The sequence below is a fragment of the Ranitomeya imitator genome, chromosome 4 (assembly GCF_032444005.1).
Source record: "Ranitomeya imitator isolate aRanImi1 chromosome 4, aRanImi1.pri, whole genome shotgun sequence".
Classification (NCBI taxonomy): Eukaryota; Metazoa; Chordata; class Amphibia; order Anura; family Dendrobatidae; genus Ranitomeya; species Ranitomeya imitator.
The window spans coordinates 58,910,928-58,931,250 of record NC_091285.1 but is presented as its reverse complement, the minus strand read 5'-3'; the positions used below and the strand labels follow the sequence as shown (position 1 = coordinate 58,931,250).

Below are 20,323 nucleotides of genomic sequence, written 5' to 3'. Positions count from 1 at the left end.
TACTCTTTCCAGGATGCTCTTTTTCTGCTCTTCCTTGAAGTCTTCTTTCTTAACTTTGAACGATTTGCTTAGGACTTCCAGTTTAGTTGGATCAGCCTGCAGATGGACATCCGAACCCTTCTCATACGCCTCCCAGGCAAACACTGTGCGATAGGAAATTATACACAGCAATAAATCAGCTTCTGTCATCTAGATCAGGGGTCCCCAACTCCAGTCCTCAAGGCCCACCAACAGGTCATGTTTTCAGGATTTCCTTTGCATTGCACAGGTGATGCAATTATTACCTGGGCAAGACTAAGGAAATCCTGAAAACATGACATGTTGGTGGGCCTTGAGGACTGGAGTTGGGGACCCCTGATCTAGATGTATGTGTTCCATCAGAACGGCCCTTTCCACAGGCCCCATTAGAGTGCCAGCGCAGCGACTGCATGTGAATTACTGACCACTGCCTTGCTGTTTGTGGTTTATTACTGCAAGTACAGGTGCAGCACAGCAACCATTGATACTCCGCATATGGCGACCACGGGTTGGGGCCTCGTGTAGTAGAACCCCTAGAAGGCAGAGGTTTCGCTGTGTGTTTAATTGCGCTTCTGATTTTACCATTAAAGGGGTTGTCCACTACTAGGACAACCTCTTAAGCTAAGTGCTCGGCCCTGATAAAACAATAAAGCCTATACCCGCATCTCGTCCAGGCTCTGTTCCAGCGGTCTCGGCACTCGCGGTCCTGGGGCTGAGATGCGGTGTTGTGACACGTGGCACCCAATCAGCGCTGGCATCACTGTCCCCACCACTGTACAGACTGAATATGAAGCAGAAGTCTGGGCTGCAGCCGATCTCAGACTTCCTCTTCATTATGACAGGAGGCGAGGACAGCGACACCTGCGCCGATTGGGCGCCGGGCATCAAGTCTCATTTCACCGCCTCACAGTCCTGGGGCCGCGAGTTCTGACTACGCTGGAACGACGCCGGCACAGGAGGCGAGTATATGGTAGGTTTATCAGGGCTGAACATTTAATTCAAGAAAGGGTTGTAATAGTAATGGAGAACTTGTTTAAAGGGCATCTGTCACTGCATTTGACCTATGTAAACTTTTATATGGGCATACAGGTTATAGACTGCTGAAAACAGTCCTACCTGTGGGTTTCATATCAGATGCCTTGGTGTTGAGAAATCTTTTATCACTTTATATAAACAACCTCTTAGAGGCTCCAGGGAGGACGTTCTCCCCAATTTACTGTGAATACATACATAGTGTACATATAAAGCTGCCGATCAGTGGTGTAAGTGGGGTTATACTGAGCTCAACATTCTTAGCACCGCTATATCTGCAACAGATAAAACAGGGATTTTTATCACAACTGTTGCACCCAGTAAACCAAGTGATACATCGCTGAATTAGTGTCTCAGCCCCTACATTATGCTGCTTTCAGATGAAGTAGCCAAAGTTAAGACATGATCCAGAGTAAAACTCCACTAACAAGCAGCAGCTTTAACTCCAGCCGTCTCAGACTGGTCATGTTTCGTATGGACTGCCAATCACATGTGCAGCATCATAAAATACCACACTTGACCTGTAGCGGGTACTGCAGGGTAAGCCACTAGACAGCAACTATTCCTGGCAAGAGCAGCTGTTTGCAAGGGGTCGCGGGAGCAGAGTTGTGCGAATATGTTTGGAAACAAATCACTGAATGAGAATTTGCCATATTCGTGCCGAAATTATGTTTGACGATCGTTTCCGAACACATTTGTTTATTTCTATTCTGATTGACTGCAATGGCGTTCAAATATTGCAAATACAATATTCCCCAGCGATCGTAATCCAAACAGAATATTGAAAAATTCGCTCAACTCTACTTAGGAGCTCCAAAGAAGGTATGTGCACTCAACGTCTTGATTAGGTGGGTGTGATAAAATACCAGCTAGAAAATCCATTTAATGACAACACTAAAAGAATGAACATATGCAGTGCAATGCCAAAATGCCTATGCAGTGCGTATGTTCAGTCTTGTTAAGCTTTTAATTGACACGACCTTTCTTCAGGCGGCTTCTGCTTGGAATCCGCTCACTGTGTTACACACAGAAGTAAACAGCAGCAGAAGCACTGCAAAAAAGAAAAGCACCAAAGAAGAAGCTTCAGGAAAATCACCACCTGCATCTTCCCAAAGTGACCTCAAAAAACGCCGGCGTCTAATAGACATGCGCACATACCATGACGTAAAAAAGTGACTTTTTACCCAATGTACAGCAGCAGCAGCATCCGCACTAATTTGTGCTCAAGTCGCTTTAGCTTTCTCTGCAAACATCTGTGGATCGTCAGCAATTGTCCGCTATGGTTATGTGAATATGTGATTACCTGTCATATAACTTTATACTTACACTGTGTCTGCGCCATTGAAATTGTATCTCCAGTGTAGCGGACAAAATTATCTCCAGCGTAGCTGACTCTGCACACAAACAACAATATCATAGTCAGTTATCAAAATACATATTTACATACCTTTAAAAGGAATTTGTCTGCAGGTTTTTGCTATGTTGTTATCTCACAGAAGCATAATGTAGGGGCTGAGAACCTGATTCCAGTGATGTGTCACTAGCTGTCATTTTTATACAATCACAGTTTTCTCTGCAGAAGATCTAGCAGTGCTCTGAATGCGGACCCGCTCACACCACGGATTGGCAGATCTCTGTGCACACTGTGCATAGGCAGAAACTGCCAATCAGTGGTGTGGGTGAGGTTACACAGAGCAGCTGTCTATAAGGCATAAGAAATCGAGCTTTTTAGTGATAAATCTCCGGCTGGTAGAACACTGATTTAATTAAACCAGCAACACTCAGCCCAGTAAGTGACAACTGGCTGGACTCTGGGACATACATAGGGCACGCCACTGGGTTGTTGCCTGCTGACTGCTGGAATATTTACACTTACTCATCAGCGTTCTTTCCTGCATCGGCATATGGATTTTCCCTCATGGCTCTGGTTTTGGGGTCATAGTATGCAGAATTTGGATTTAAATTCCTTAAGTACTGTAGGTACAAAATGAAAATCACATTTCAAACAAAATGGCACCGATTCACCGTGGATCCACAGCCCACACAGTATGTAACCCCTGCGCGATGGAGAACAACCAGCTTACTTTGGCAGTGTCTTCTCGGATGCGAAGGTTTCTGACTGTAATGCGTCTCTTGGAATCGAAGTTCTGTCCTGGCATATCGATGTCATCAGCATATTTGTCTTCATCTTCATCTTCGCTGTTGCGATCCCTCTCCTGGAGTCAGAAAAGAAGCGTGATAAATGTATTCTCTGTACGCGCCCGCTGGGGCCACAGACCGGCCTAAATCGTCACTTGCTAGTCCGGCATGTTATCTGCTTCCTTGTAAACTGACTGCTGGGCACCACAGCCTCTGTAATGGGCAAGCATGGCAGTTCTGATTTCTATGGTTCGGACTACCCCTTTTACACATAGAAAATCTTGTATCGCCATTCTAACAAATAATCTATAAGCAAACATATCTGCATTCACGGACATTCATGGTTTTTATTTCTGTAATGTATATTTGCTATTTAATAGGTATAGATTCCCATCCATGATGGGCTGTCATCACCTGGCCATCACAGAATATCTACACTGTGCACATTTATTAGGCAGTGACGATTTTCATCATATCATTTTTATGCAGATTCTCCAACTCCAGGCTGTATAACCTTGAATGCTTATTGGATGTCGCAGATCAGGTGATAGGTCTTTGTATCCATAGGCATCACCCTTCTCATTACACAAATACACATCAAGGTGTGCAGAATTATTAGGCAGCTATTTTCCCCAGGCAACATGAGAATGAACTGACTCTAAGACTCGTAACAATGTTTAACCTTTCAGAGGGCTGCAGAACTCTTGAAATTGCTAAGATACTGCAGCGTGATCACAGAACCATCAAAAAATGTGTTGCAAATATTGAACAGGGTCACAAAATAAAGAGAGAAGAATATTAACTGCCAGAGATTTGGGTAGAATCAGATGTGGAGTGACCAGGAAGCCATTATCCTCCAATTCTGTCATATACCAAAAGAGCAGCCTCCCTGAAGGAGAACCCAGACGTACAAGGTGCTCAGAGACATGGCCATGATTCTCAGTGCTCAGAGACATGGCCGAGGTAAGGAAGGCTGAGACTGACCACGACTGAGCAAGACACAGAAATACAAGGTTCTTAGTGCTCAGAGACATGGCCAAAGTAAGGAAGGCTGAGCCCGACCACCACTGAACAAGGCACAGGAGTAGAAGGTGCTCAGTGTTCAGAGACATGGCCGAGGAGAGGAAGGCTGAGCCCGACCACCACTGAGCAAGACACAGAAGTACAAGGTGCTCAGTGCTCAGAGACATGGCCGAGGTAAGGAAGGCTGGGCCCGACCACCACTGAACGAGACACAGAAGTACAAGGTGCTCAGTGCTCAGAGACATGGCCGAGGTAAGGAAGGCTGGGCCCGACCACCACTGAACGAGACACAGAAGTACAAGGTGCTCAGTGCTCAGGGACATGGCCGAGGTAAGGAAGGCCGAGCCTGACCACGACTGAGCAAGACACAGAAATACAAGGTTCTTAGTGCTCAGAGACATGGCCAAAGTAAGGAAGGCTGAGCCCGACCACCACTGAACAAGGCACAGGAGTAGAAGGTGCTCAGTGTTCAGAGACATGGCCGAGGAGAGGAAGGCTGAGCCCGACCACCACTGAGCAAGACACAGAAGTACAAGGTGCTCAGTGCTCAGAGACATGGCCGAGGTAAGGAAGGCTGAGCCCGACCACCACTAAACGAGACACAGAAGTACAATGTGTTCAGTGCTCAGAGACATGGCCGAGGTAAGGAAGGCTGGGCCCGACCACCACTGAACGAGACACAGAAGTACAAGGTGCTCAGTGCTCAGAGACATGGCCGAGGAGAGGAAAGCTGAGCCCGACCACCACTGAACAAGACACAGAAGTACAAGGTGTTCAGTGCTCAGAGACATGGCCGAGGTAAGGAAGGCTGGGCCCGACCACCACTGAACGAGACACAGAAGTACAAGGTGCTCAGTGCTCAGAGACATGGCCGAGGTAAGGAAGGCTGAGCCCGACCACCACTGAACAAGACACAGAAGTACAAGGTGCTCAGTGCTCAGGGACATGGCCGAGGTAAGGAAGGCTGAGCCCGACCACCACTGAACAAGACACAGAAGTACAAGGTGCTCAGTGCTCAGGGACATGGCCGAGGTAAGGAAGGCTGAGCCCGACCACCACTGAACAAGACACAGAAGTACAAGGTGCTCAGTGCTCAGAGACATGGCCGAGGTAAGGAAGGCTGAGCCCGACCACCACTGAACAAAACACAGAAGTACAAGGCGTTCAGTGCTCAGAGATATGGCCGAGGTAAGGAAGACTGATACAATGTTTTGATCGCCCTTTATTGCATTTTATTGCGTTGTTGTGGCTACCAAAAAAAAACTAATTCTGTTGTGGCGTTTTAATGTTTTTTTTTTCTTGATATGGTGTTAACTGATCGTATTAATTTATTTTATATTTTGATGGATATTTAGATAAGTAAAGCCCACTTGGGGTACACAAATACAAATCAACAAGGGGTAAGCAGGATCAGATTTCATTAGAAACAATATAAAACGTTTAATATTCAAGGTTAAAATATGGGTAGCCAATACCTCGCAATCACATACACAAACATTAAAGTGATAAAGTGAACCAGTGCTCAGTTAAAAAATGGTTTTCAATCTGCAAAAAACATCATGCAGGAGGGAGAAAAAGGAAATAAAGTCAGACAGGTAAAACTACATTCCCTGTCATGTCCAATGCAGTATGTTCCGTCCGGACAAGGACAGTGCCCAAGTGTGACCTATCCCTCTAAAAATGTCCTTGTACAAACCCTCCTTATGCGTTTCGTCACCTTCTAGAGGGGGACTCCTCACGGGAGAGGAATGTATATATAGGGAATAGCTTATAAAGGGTCCTGGGTAATAGGAATCCTCCTAAGTTTCAAAAGGACAATTAGGGGGTTTAATGGTAACACAGCCCCTTTATGTGGCTGAATGCTGGCAGAGTGCTGTGCACGTGAAGAAAGCATGACAAGCTATCGGCGCCCCGCGATCATGTGACAGGTGCGCCATTGACAAAAACAAACAAGTGAGATGGAAAAACAGTAATTAGACCTACTGGTAATTGTATTTCCAGGAATCCATCCTGACAGCACACTGGAGGACGTCCTTCTTATCCTTGATGGGACAGGAACACGAGAGGTTAAAAGGACCCTCCCCCTATCACCCTTCAGTGCTTTTCCAAAGTAACACATCTGGATGGATGCAAAAACAGGTTTATTCCAACAAAATAATCAATCATACAAATGTTACATCACATGAGTATAAAGATCATACATTAGGGAGGGAACTAATAGTGCTGTCAGGATGGATTCCTGGAAATACAATTACCAGTAGGTCTAATTACTGTTTTCCAGTTCACCACCTGACAGCACACTGGAGAAATACCAAAGGAGAATGGTATTCAGGGTGGGACTACTGCTTGAAGTACCTTCCTACCAAAGGCCAACTGAGGCGATACTACATCTAACTTGTAGTGCTTCGAAAAGGTACTAAGGCTAGACCATGATGCAGCTCTGCAGATCTGATCTGCCGTCGCCCCCCCTTTCTCTGCCCATGACGTGGCCATGGCTCTAGATGAATGGGCTTTGATGTTGACCGGGGAATTTTGCCCGCTAGCTCTATAGGCTAAGTTGATCGTGGATTTTATCCACCGTGCGATAGTCGCTTTAGACGCTTTCCTACCTTTATTTGGACCCCTGAACTGGACAAACAAATTGTTGTCCTGTCTCCAGGGTCTGGATATTTCAAGGTACCTGAGCACCGAGACCCTTACGTCTAAGTTTTTAGGGGACTGGCAAAATGATGGTAAGAATTTCCTGATTCATATTGGAATCTGACACAACTTTAGGGAGAAACGCCGGATCAAGTCTGAATACTAGTTTATCCTCGAATATCTGCAAGTATGGATTCTGCACCGACAGGGCCTGTAGTTCCCCCAATCTTTTTGCCGACGTGATTGCAACTAAAAATGCGGTTTTGAGAGAGAGTTTATCCACTTCTATATCCCCCGATACATCCCACGCCGGTTTACATAGGAAATTCAGAACCAAGTTCAAATCCCACGGCGGGACAGAACGTCTAATCAGTGGTTTTAGTCTCTGGACGGCTTTAGAGAAACGGCTAATCCAGGGATGAGCAGAAAGGGAAGAGTCAAAGAATACACTTAGGGCCGCTATCTGGACCCTTAAAGGGACTCTGTCACCTGAATTTGGCGGGACTGGTTTTGGGTCATATGGGCGGAGTTTTTGGGTGTTTGATTCACCCTTTCCTTACCCGCTGGCTGCATGCTGGCTGCAATATTGGATTGAAGTTCATTCTCTGTCCTCCATAGTACACGCCTGCGCAAAGCAATCTTGCCTTGTGCAGGCGTGTACTATGGAGGACAGAGAATGAACTTCAATCCAATATTGCAGCCAGCATGCAGCCAGCGGGTAAGGAAAGGGTGAATCAAACACCCGAAAACTCCGCCCATATGACCCAAAACCAGTCCCGCCAAATTCAGGTGACAGGTTCCCTTTAATGTGCTTGTTCTAAGACCTTTTTGAAACCCTGACTGCAAAAAATCAAGAATTTTGGGGATATTTGGGTGGTCAGTATCAACTGTCGTCTCTCCGCAAAACCCACAGAATCTCTTCCAAATTTTCAAATAAATAGCCGATGTTACCGGCTTCCTGCTCGCTTGAAGGGTAGAAATGACATCATCCTAGAGACCTTTTGCTCTCAAGACCTTCCGTTCAGGATCCAGGCCGCCAGCTGAATTGCTCCTGGATTCTGGTGTAGAACTGGTCCTTGTAGAAGAAGATCCTCTCTCTCCGGCAACAGGAGGGGTTCTTCTACTGATAGTTTTCTCAACAATGGGAACCAACTGCGTTATGGCCAGTGAGGAGCTACGAGAATGACCTTGGCCTCGTCCTCGCAGATTTTCCTGAGTGTCCTCGGAATCATCGCTAGAGGAGGAAATGCATATAGGAGACCGTGATTCCAGGGTTGTGAGAAAGCATCGATCGCGGCAGGAGTCTCCCAAGGGTTTAGGGAGTAGAAGGTCCTGAGCTTTGCGTTTCCCTTTGAAGCGAATAGGTCCACCGTCGGCATTCCCCAATGATGACACAGGTCTTTGAACACCTCGTTGTTCAGTTCCCACTCCGTGGGGGATACGCTTTTCCTGCTGAGGAAATCTGCCAACTGGTTCTTGGAGCCCTCCAGGTGAATTGCCGTGATTGACAGAACCGACTTTTCTGCCCACTTGAATATCCATTCCGCCAGGTCTTGTAATGCCGGATGTCTTGGACCCCCTTGATGCCGCAGGAATGCTACCGTTGTCGTGTTGTCTGAGAAGACCTTCACGTGTTTGTTCTGTAGCAGATGTTGTGCTGCCGTCAGGACCTCCCAAACCGCTTGTAGTTCCCTGTGGTTTGATGACTGGTTGCTGTCTGCCTCTTTCCAGCGACCTTGAAAATATCTTCCCAGTACATGACCTCCCCAACCGAGCCGACTGGCGTCTGTTGTAACTGAAACGCTTGGTGTTTGAAGCCATGGCACCCCCAGTCGGAGGTTCCTGGGAAGAGTCCACCAACCCAGAGATCTTTTGATCTGCGGAGTAAGGTTCAGAGTTCGGTTCAGCGAGTTTTGTCTTCTGTTCCAGCTTCTCAGGACTCCCCTCTGAAGCTGTCGAGAATGAAACTGGCTCCATCTTACGCAGGGAATACACGCCGTCATCAGACCTAGTATCTTCATCCCGTCTCTGATCGTATTCCGACCTCGGGAAAAGTGACGGATCTTCTGTATTATGCCCTTCAGCCTGTCCTCCGGAAGGAAGGACATTCTTGTTTGTGAATCGAGCATGACTCCCAAAAATATTATTTTGGGTTTTGGGATTAGGTCTGATTTTTGCCAATTTACAATCCATCCTAGATTCTCTAGAGTTGAGATGAGGGACCGACAGTTTATCCTGAGTTGGACTTCTGAGTCTGCTGCTATTAGGAAGTCGTCCAAATAGGGGACCACCATTATATCCTGATTCCTCAGGAAAGCAACTACTTCTACCATAAGTTTTGTAAAAACTCTGGGAGCGGAGGCCAGGCCGAAGGGGAGACAGCGGAATTGGAAATGGAAGATCTTTCCTTCCAAGACTACCGCGAACCGCAGGAACCTCTGATGGTTTAGATAGATGGGAACATGGTAATATGCACTCTAAGTCTAGAGTGCACATGACCATGCCTTTTCCCAACAGGGGAATGGTGGACCGAATCGACTCCATCTTGAACCTTTTGTAAATGACCCAATTGTTCAGATGTTTTAAATTTATAATGGTTCTCGATTCTCCCGATGGTTTTGTTACCGAGAAGAGATTTGAGTAATGACCCCTGCCCTCTTCCTGAGGGGGTACTGGGACAATGGCCGCCATTTTTAGAAGGTCCTGAATGTCTGACCACATGGGGGATGACAGTTTTAGATGGGAGCTGGATACCAGGAATCTTTCAGGAGGAAGAGATGTGAATTCTATTTTGTATCCCTGGGATACTATCTGTAAGACCCATGGACTTGATGTGATCTCCCTCCAACCTTCCAGAAAACCTGTCAGACGACCCCCCACTCTGATGGCGTCATTTTCTGCGGTAACTGGAACCCTGTCCAGAGTAGCTTGTTTCTTTATTTTTAGGCCTGTTATCCCCCCCTTTTTGGTAGCTCCATCTACCCTGCTTTCCCTTACCCCTATAATCGGGTTTTTGATTATAGCGGGGCCTCCGAAAGGGCTGGAATTTTTTAGGTTTCTCTTCCGGAAAACCTTTCTTAACATCTGCAGCTTTCTCTAAAATATCGTCGAGGACTGGTCCGAAGACCTTGCCCCCGGAAAAGGGTATAGCACACAATTTATTCTTAGAATGCATGTCCCCTGACCAGCTCTTAAGCCAGATGGCTCTACGGGCTGCATTCGATAGCGACTGGCCCCTAGCTGCGAACCTAACCGATTCTGCAGATGCGTCTGCCAAGAAGGTAGTTGCTAGTTTTAGCAAGGGTAGGGATTTTAGAATATTATCTCTGGATGTTTTAGCTATCAACTGATCTTTGAGATCATCTAGCCAAAGGTCCATGGAGCAGGCTACAGCCCAATAATTGCCGAGGAACTTTCCCAGGCCCTTTTAAGAAGGCCATCTGCTTTTCTGTCCATGGGTTCTTTCAAGTTGGACGAATCTTCAAACGGAATCGCCGTCCTTTTGGAGACTTTAGCCAAGGGTATGTCAATTTTTGGTACATCAACCCACTCCTTGACTTCCTCTGGGTTAAACGGCAAGCGAAGTCTGAAGTCCTTAGGGATAGTCAGTCTTCTCGGCTTCCTCCCATTCCTCCAGAATCATAGATCTGATATGGGAGTTAACAGGGAACACCTTGGATGTCTGTGAGCGCAAGCCTCCAAACATTTCGTCCTGAACGGAGCAAGATGGCTGCGGCTCCTCCACCTGCATGGTGTGCCGCACTGCTTCCAACAGTTCTCCAGTGTCCGCAGCAGAGAACAGATATCTTCTCCCTTTCTCCGGGGGATCTCTACTCTCATCTTCCTCCTCTACCGCCGACCCACAGGATGATGAGTCTATGGAAGAGTACTCGACCCTTGGTCTTTTCCTCGGCCTCTCCGAAGGTAAAGGTGAGGGTGAAACTTGAGGGAGTACCAGACTTGAGACTGAAGCCTGAACTTCCTCCCTTATCATGGCTCTCATATTAGACATAAGAGACGCCTGCTCCTCTCCTATGACTTTGCAGGTGCACACTTCACATAGGGGTTTCTGCCAGGAATCCTTTAGCTTAACCGCACAGATAGGACACTTCTTATTCCTACTGGGTTTCTTTACCGATTTCTCAGATAGGGAGGCTGCCTATGGAGAAATATATTTTATATATATATATATATATATATATATATATATATATATATATATATATATATATATATATTATATTATATATTATATATATATCAAACACTAGCTTTTTTTTTTTTTGCCTCTACTTACTAGTGCTGCTGACTCCTGACCCTCTGCTCTAGCTGCGTCCTCCATGATGCTCTAGAGATCACTACCGCCCCTGCACATACCTTTTTATTCTGTTCCTCACTCCAAAAAAAAAAAAAATGACGCTCCAGCGTTCTCCACCGCTCTTTTCTCTGCACTTCCTGTAGCAGAGACGCCGTCCGTCCCCCTCAGCCGCAAACCGGAAGTGACATGCGGCCGGAAAGAGAGGAAGGTGCGGCGTTGAACTGGTTCCCCCAGCGGCCGCATGGAGACGCCGACGCCAGCAGAGGCCGCCGCTGAGCCTGCGCACACCAGGGGACGGACGGAGGAATTGAGAGCCCCCGCCAGGAGGAAGCGATCCCCAACCCAGGAGCAGCGCTACACTGGTAGGCTGAGGGACCCTTCGGGCGGGTGTCAGCCAACGGGTGTCTCAGGAGGGAAGGGTGAGGCTGAGCCCCCCCGATCCACATCCCCCCCGCACAGAACGGCAGATCCTCTCGTCCGTTCCTATCCCTGATGGGACAGGAAAAACACTGAAGGGTGGTAGGGGGAGGGTCCTTTTAACCTCTCGTGTTCCTGTCCCATCAAGGATAAGAAGGACGTCCTCCAGTGTGCTGTCAGGTGGTGAACTGGAAATTACGTTTTTTTTCATTTAGAAACATAATTCTGCACACATAGGAGAATATCTAAGAGTCAAAACAGCATCTTTACATTGCATTTATATTTCAATATTCAGGTCTATTGACCTTTTGGAATGACTTCCAGCACTGGAGCGGTTAATAATAAGAACTGCCTAATAATTGTGCACAGGTACGGACTGGGGATGAAATTCAGCCCTGGCATTTAAAATCACATAGGTCCATGCTGTGCCCATCCCCAAGTACCAGATAGGGATATGTTACCTAATATTACCCTGGATGGAGGCCTGCTGGGGTAAATGACAGAGTCAGTGACTTTGTGTTCTGTCACAACACTTAACAGTATGGGTATCCTGAGAACAATGGTTCTGTTAACAACATAGCAGACAAGGCAGCCTACAACCAGACAGGCAGTTCTGGCATTTGCCAGAATTGCCAGTCCGGCCCTGATTATGCACACAGTGTACGGAATGGTAAATTTAAAGGCCACGCCAAAATCGCAGAGAGAACGGCTTACTGTCTGGGCATTCTGATCCTCTTCTCCCCACTGATGTCTTGGGGAACTCTGAAGTGAAGAGAAAAATGACAGCTGAAAGATGGGTCAAGTTTAACAAAGAGAAAACAAGGTTTCATAGGCAAGTTACAAAATATATTGTATTACATAACCATAATATGTACCGGGTCCCTGTCTGTAGTGAAAATATTCGTAAGCTACTTACCGGTAGTGGTGTTTTTCAAGAGCCCATGACAGCACTACGAGAGAGGAAACCTACAAACATAAAAGGGCGGCACCTCTCTACCGCATCAGTTGGTTTACAGAGCATGAGAGGACCCCCTTGGTTAGTAGCACATAATCAACTTAAAATATGGTACAATTCACCATGTGAGTAAAAATAGAATTTAAAGGAAAAAGGAAAGAAAGTGTTGACCCATACGAGAAAATAGGGTAGGGAATATAAGGGTGCTGTCATGGGCTCCTGAAAAACACCGCTACCGGTAAGTAGCTTACGTATTTATTCAGCCACCATGACAGCACTACGAGATACTTTCAGAAAAGTAAAAGACTAGGGAGGGATAACTGCTTCAAGCACCCTTCTCCCAAACGTGAGGTCAGAGGAGCTACACAGATCCAATTTATAGTGTTTAAAGAAAGTAGATAGAGAAGATCATGTGGCTGCCTTACAAATGTCTTCAACCGACACCTCTGATCTCTCCGCCCAGGATGTAGCCACAGCTCGAGTGGAGTGAGCTTTTATACCTTCTGGGATCTCCATGCCACCTGCTGTATAAGCTAGAGAGATTGCCTCCCTGATCCATCTGGCTAGTGTGTTCTTAGATACCCCTAACTTCCTTTAACTCCCTGGAAGGATACAAATAAGGAATTATCTTTTTTCCAGGTGTTTGTATAGCTGAAATATACTTAAGACATCTTCTTACATCTTACGTTCCTTATCATTAGTGGGATTAGGACAGAATGAAGGTAGAACAACCTCTTGTAACCTATGAAATTTTGAAGCTACTTTTGGAAGATAAAGAGGATCAGGCTTCACAATGACTATCTTCTCTAAACTGCATGTACGGAGGTTGTCTAGATAAAGCTTGTAGATCACTAATCCTTCTCGCGGACGTGAGCGCAACTAAGAGGGCCATTTTTAAAGACAGGATTTTTATTGGGACAGTATCAATAGGTTCAAACGGGCTTGCGTTAGGGCTGAGAGCACAAGATTTAGGTCCCATGGAACTAATTTTTGTTTAATGATTGGTCTGGATCTAGTAACTGCCTTGAAGAACCTAACTATCCATTGATTGCTGGCCAAATTACTATTGTATAGCACCCCCAGAGCCGACACTTGAACCCTGAGAGTGCTTGTGGCTAGGCCCATTTCTAAACCCTTCTGTAAGAATTCTAAAATTTGATTAATACAGGCTTCCTTGGTCAATCCATGCTCATGAAACTGATAAGATTTTTTTCCAAATTCTGACAAATGTTTGTTGTCGAGATTTTCCTACTCTTTAGTAGTGTATTTACAGGGTCCCGAGAAAAACCCTTCCCTTTTAGTAACGATCTTTCAAATTCCACGCCGCTAGATGTAAATTGCCCACTCGTGGATGGAAAATTGGGCCCTGGGAGAGGAGATCTGGTATTTCTGGAAGAATCCATGGCTGGGTAATGGACATCTTCCTCAGCCAAGGAAACCATGATCTTCTGGGCCAGAACAGGGCAATCAGGATTACCCGGGCCCCGTCTTCCCGTATTTTCCTCAGAACTATCGGGATTAAGTTTAGAGGGGGAAAGGCATAAGCGAGACTGAAGTGCCATGAGATTAGGAGAGCGTCCACCGCATATGGATTGTCTCTGGGGTTTAAGGCTACTTTCACACTAGCGTTAACTGCAATCTGTCACAATGCGTCGTTTTGCCGAAAAAAACGCATTCTGCAAAAGTGCTTGCAGGATGCGTTTTTTCCCCATATACTTGTATTGGCGACGCATTGCGACGGATTGCCACACGTCGCATCCGTCGTGCGACGGATGCGTCGTGCTTTGGCGGAGAGTCGGCACAAAAAAACGCTACATGTAACATTTTTTGCTGCCGACGGACCGCTTTTTCCGACCGCGCATGCGTGGCCGGAACTCCTCCCCACCTCACAACGGGGCAGCGGATGCGATGAAAATCTGCATCCGCTGCACCCGTTGTGCGGCGCTTACAACGCTAGCGTCGGTAACCTCGGCCCGACGCACTGCGACGGGCCGAGCCCGACGCTAGTGTGAAAGAAGCCTAAGGAGCAGAATTTATGTAGCTTTCTGTTTTCTCGGTTGGCAAAAAGATCTATGTCTGGACATCCCCATGATCTGGTTGAAGATGGTCGGATTTAGTGTCCAATCTCCCTGTCTGAGTTTGTTGCGACTTAGATAGTCAGCCATGGTATTGCGCTTCCCCTCTATGTGAAGAGCAGTAAGAGATAGTAGATGATTTTTGGCCATCTGAAAAATACGATCCGCGACCTCCATTAATGAACTGGACCGAGTACCTCCTTGATGATTAATGTAGGCTACGGTTACCTGGTTGTCTGAGAAAAGCCTGAAGTGTCGACCCTGTAGGGGTATAAGAAAACTACTTAAAGCGCATTCTACCGCTAATAACTCTAAGATTGGAAGACAAATTTTATTCAGATTGAGACCACAGTCCCTGGACCCAATTACTCTCCAAGTGTGCCCTCCATCCCCTGGGGATAGCATCTGTAGTTATCCGATTTACATGAGTTGTCCAGGGAACACCTCTACGTAAATTTGGTATGTGTGTCCACCAATGTAATGACTGAATAGATTCAATAGTGAGAATTTAATCTCAAGATGAGCTCTTAGACGACAGGAATTATTTAAAACGTCCCACTGTAGGGTTCTGGTGTGATATTGAGCCCAGAGAACCGCCGGAATACATGACGTGAGTGAACCCAATAGCGACATTGCCCCTCTTACAGAGACTGAGGGATTATTAATCGCCAGCCGTTGGATACTATCCACTTTTGAATCTGGCAGGCGACATTCCTGCCGACTAGAGTCTATGACAAGACCCAGAAACTCCTGTAATTTTAAGGGCTGTAAACGCGATTTTTTGAGACTAATGATCCAACCCCAATTTGTGCAACGCCGATGTCACCTTCCCCAATTAGTCCTTGCAATGTGACTCTGAATGTCCCACAATCAATATGTCATCTAGGTAGGGAATTATTAATCTGTCCTGTTCATGAAGGTGTCCCATAACTTCTATCATGATCTTAGTAAATACTCGGGGTGCGACCGCGACTACGAAGGGAAGTGCTCGATATTGAATGTGTTCTATTGTGCCATCGAGTGAAACCGCCACCCTAAGGAATTCTTGGTGATCTACGTGTATTGGGACATGATAATAGGCATCTTTCAGATCGAAGACAACCATGAAGCAATTGTTAAAGAGAAGTTTTATTGCCGTCTTTACAGACTCCATTTTGAAGGAAGGAACCAGCAGAAATGTATTCAGGCCTTTTAAATTAATGATGGTACGAAAAGATCCGTCAGGTTTCTTGACCAGAAAGAGAGGGAAGTAGAACCCCTTACCTCTTTGTACTGCGGGCACTTTAACCAGAACCCATTTTTGCTGAAGTTCCTGAACTTCCGACTCCAGTGCCAATTGCTCTGCAGAAGAAGAACGGATGGGTGTTAAATTAAATTTGTCTTGAGGAACTCGATGGAACTCGAACTTTAGACCAGCTTCAATAATACTGAGAATCCACGGGCTATTGGAGATTTGTAACCAGGTAAGATAGAAGGCTGAAAGCCTACCTCCTACCTGGTCCGGCAGTGGTTTTTTATAGTCCCGAGAGATATTAAACATATATCCTCTACCTTTTTTTCTATTATGGTCATATCTGGATCTTGCTCTATTTGACCTTCTGCGGTTAAACCATCCTCAATTGTAATCCCGTCTATAAGACGGTCTTCCTAAGAAAGGGTATTGTTTTTTTTATTATCGCCCGCCTTCTCCAACAGTTCATCAAGAACCGGTCCAAACAAATGCACCCCTTCACAGGGAATGCCACATATAGTTTTGACCTGGCCTGTAAATCTCCTGGCCAACATTTAATCCATAGAGCCCTACGGGCTGCGTTAGAAAGGGCTGAAGATCTGGTGGCCAATTTAACAGAGTCTGCCGACGCATCTGAAAGAAAAGCTGCTGCGTCCTGAATTATAGGCAGGGAGGATAGGATTTCATTCCTGGGAGCTTTGTTTTTGAACTGATTCTCTAGGCAGTCAAGCCACACCATTAGTGACCGTGCTGTGCAAGTGGCTGCAATTGCTGGTCTCAGGGCTCCTGCCGTTTTCCCAAGAACCTTTAAGGAAAAATGTCAGCTTTCCTATCTAGTGGATCTTTTAGATTTCCTAAATCTTCACATGGAAGAGAGGTCCTTTTGCACGCCTTGGTCACTGCTGCATCCAGTTTCGGAGCCTTGTCCCATGAGGACAATGCTTCCTCATCGAATGGATACCTTCTCTTAAATACCGGCGGAAGTGAACCCTTCCTTTCGGTTTTTTTTAATTCCCTTGTAATCAATGTATTTATTTTATCCACCACCGGAAAAGACCTTCGGGATTTTCAATCTAGACCTTTGAACATTATGTCCTGAATGGAGCATTCTGACTGAGTCTCCTCAATCCCCATTGTGTTGTTAACTGCCTTAACGAGGTGGTTAACTCTATCCAGCGACAAACAGGCGTGGCCGGACTCGGTGTCTACAGACGAGGAGGATGATGGGAAGGAATCTGAGCTCAGTTCACGAGTCCGAATCCAAACGCGAAACTGGAGATCTAATATCTTTCCTCTTTTTGACATCCGTTTTCTGAGACATGGATTTAATAGAACCTCTGACTTCTTGTCTAACCATATCTCTTAGAGTGGAAGTAAGGTCTGGGGCCTACTCCTCAATTAATTGTTGTATGCAGGGTTTACATAATCTCTTTTCATGACCATCTGGGAGTGGTTCCCCACATTCGGCACACTCCCTATGTTTGGCTTTAGCAGAACATTTCCTCCCCTAACAAGGAGAGAGGAAATATAAGGAGGAACAACATTACTAAGTGAACTTTCACGTAGATCATTTACCCAAATGTGTAGTGAGTGGTACCGTAATTAGCGGGGGGTCCTTCCTAGCCGGCGACGTTCTACGGCTTGAGGACTTGTTCGGCCTTGATTTCTGAGTATTTTTAACTCCACCAGCACGACTACTGTCACTAGAACGACGCTGGGAGACCTGAGGCTCCTCCATAGGCTGAAGCTGCTGCTTGTCTGGCTGTGGTGCTCCCTCCAGCGACTCCATCATAAAAGTGGGTCAGAAGCACCCAGCAGCCACCATACTCTCTCCTTAAATATGCCCTCAAGGTACCACCCCCTGATGGGGGTCAGCAGGTTCTCCAGGTGGCCTGCCCGATACCATGCGTAATGGTGGAGTGCTTCCCCCCTTCAGGACCGTGCCCCCAGCCGACCACAGAGATCTCCGCCCCCTCGAAGGCCCGCCCGCATCCCCCTGCAATTACCGGGAATATGGCCCGGACTCGAACGCCGGAGCGACGTCATCGGCCGGCGCAGCTCTACTGCACATGCCCCGCCATGTCATCAGGCCGCGTCGCCAGCCATGTAATCCGGACACGCCCCTTCCGGTCGCAGCCCGCGAGCGAGGAAGCCAGCACCGCCCGGACCGACGCGCACCCCCCCCCCCCCGCTAGGACACGGACAGACCCCGAGAGGCCCCACCAGGCGCAGCCACGGAAGAGGCTCCACATACTCACCAGGTACCCGTGACGATGGACCACATAAGAAGCGAGCACTTTACCCAAGGCTGCTTCTCCTTGCTGTCCCCGACACCAACAGTCCCCCTGCTGTATGGTGCTTCCAGTATCCTAAATAGACCAAGGTAGGGGACTCCCGCTACCTGAATCGATCTGCCAGGACTGGGATATCTTCTTTTCTTCGACCTTCTTCTCAAGGCCTGCATGAAGAGGTTCCCCAGTCAGGGACAGGAAACCAACTGATGCGGGAGAGAGGTGCTGCCCTTTTTTGTCTGTAGGTTTCCTGTCCCTGAAGGGCGGATCCCCTCTCTCGTGGCGCTGTCATGGTGACTGAATAAAAATCCCATTACGGAATATGGTTTTTCTTATGTATAATGTTTGTTAATGTGAAAACCAGACTTATACACAAGCTCAGCAGAGCCAAGATAACTGAAATGGTAATCAAAGATGGAAGAGGAGAACGGTATCCAGGAATGCGGTTTATTTGTCAACGCGTTTCGAAGTTTCAAATATTTTCATCGGGACAAACCACAGTGGATTGTCCTGATGAAGAAGTCTGGAACTACGAGACGTGGTGACAAATAAACCACATTCCTGGATACCGTTCTCCTCTTCCATCTTTGATTACCGGGAGTGCAGAATTAACCCCATCATTCCATTTCAGTTATTTTATTTCTGTAATCTCCGGACAATTTAGAATCGTGAGTGGCTAGTGAAGCGTAAGTAAATCAAAAGTATATATTCACTCCTACACCCCCCCATAATCCCTCACACCCCTCTGCAGCGGCGTCAGTGAAAGTAAAAAAACGGATTTTTGGTTGCTTACCGTAAAATCTGTTTCTTGGAGCCTCCATTGGGGGACACAGGAACCATGGGGTGTATGCTGCTGCCACTAGGAGGCTGACACTATGCAAATAAAAAAGTTAGCTCCTCCTCTGCAGTGTACACCCCACCGACTGGCATTATACTCTTCAGTTAAGGTACCGTCACATTAAGCGACGCTGCAGCGATACCGACAACGATCCGGATCGCTGCAGCGTCGCTGTTTGGTCGCTGGAGAGCTGTCACACAGACAGCTCTCCAGCGACCAACTATGCCGGTAACCAGGGTAAACATCGGGTTACTAAGCGCAGGGCTGCGCTTAGTAACCCGATGTTTACCCTGGTTACCAGCGAAGACATCGCTGAATCGGCGTCACACACGTCGATTCAGCGATGTCAGCAGGAAGTCCAGCGACGAAATAAAGTGCTGGACTTTCTGCAGCGACCAACGACATCACAGCAGGATTCTGATCGCTGCTGTGTGTCAAACTGAACGATATCGCTAGCCAGGATGCTGCAACGGATCGCTAGCGATATCGTTTAGTGTGACGGTACCTTTAGTGAGAAAGCAGTAGGAGATAATGAACAAGGTTGAAAACCATAAACACAAACTTGAGAACTGTAAACGTGAGAACAGTTATAGAACATAAAACAACAGGAAACATTGGGAGGGTGCTGTGTCCCCCAATAGAGGCTCCAAGAAACAGATTTTACGGTAAGCAACCAAAAATCCTGTTTTCTTTATCGCCTCTCATTGGGGGGACACAGGAACCATGGGATGTCCCAAAGCAGTCCCACGGGCGGGAAAAACAGACTTCCATCAGGTCAGAGGACTCACCACTGCCGCCTGCAAGATTCTTCTGCCTAGGCTGGCGTCCGCCGATGCGTAGGTATGGACCTCGTAAAATTTGGCGAACGTGTGGATGGAAGACCAAGTTGCCGCTTTGCAAAGCTGTAGGGCGGAAGCCCTGTGGTGCATGGCCCAGGAGGCGCCGACTGCCCGGGTAGAGTGAGCCTTAATCCCAGGAGGGGGCACTCTGTTCTTGACCCGGTAAGCCTCCAAAATTGCCATTCTGATCCAGCGAGCAATAGTCGCTTTAGAAGCCGGTTGGCCTCTGCGCGTGCCATCAGGAATGACGAAAAAAGAATCCGTCTTCCGGAAAGTGGACGTTCTATCCAGATAGATCCTCACTGCCCTGACGAGGTCCAGCTTGTTAAACGATCGCTCCAGAGGATGAGTCGGAGCTGGACAAAAGGAAGGTAGAACGATTTCCTCGTTGAGGTGGAAGGTGGAAACCACCTTAGGAAGAAAAGAAGGTGGGGGCCGGAAGACCACCTTGTCCTGGTGAATGACCATAAACGGAGGACGGCAAGACAGGGCCGCCAACTCGGAAAC

The 20,323-nt window shown here is 47.1% G+C and overlaps 1 protein-coding gene across 1 annotated transcript in view; it reads right to left on the bottom strand.

Annotated features, from left to right (window-relative positions):
* Positions 1–20,323, bottom strand: part of SLU7 (SLU7 homolog, splicing factor) — a 43,210-nt gene that overhangs the window by 6,856 nt on the left and 16,031 nt on the right. The window contains exons 7-11 of the mRNA XM_069763776.1: positions 12,302–12,349; positions 3,135–3,266; positions 2,927–3,024; positions 2,377–2,444; positions 4–143 (exon numbers count right to left, since the gene is read on the bottom strand). Of these exons, the coding sequence (XP_069619877.1) occupies positions 4–143; positions 2,377–2,444; positions 2,927–3,024; positions 3,135–3,266; positions 12,302–12,349 (486 nt within the window). The remainder of the gene's footprint in view (positions 1–3; positions 144–2,376; positions 2,445–2,926; positions 3,025–3,134; positions 3,267–12,301; positions 12,350–20,323) is intronic.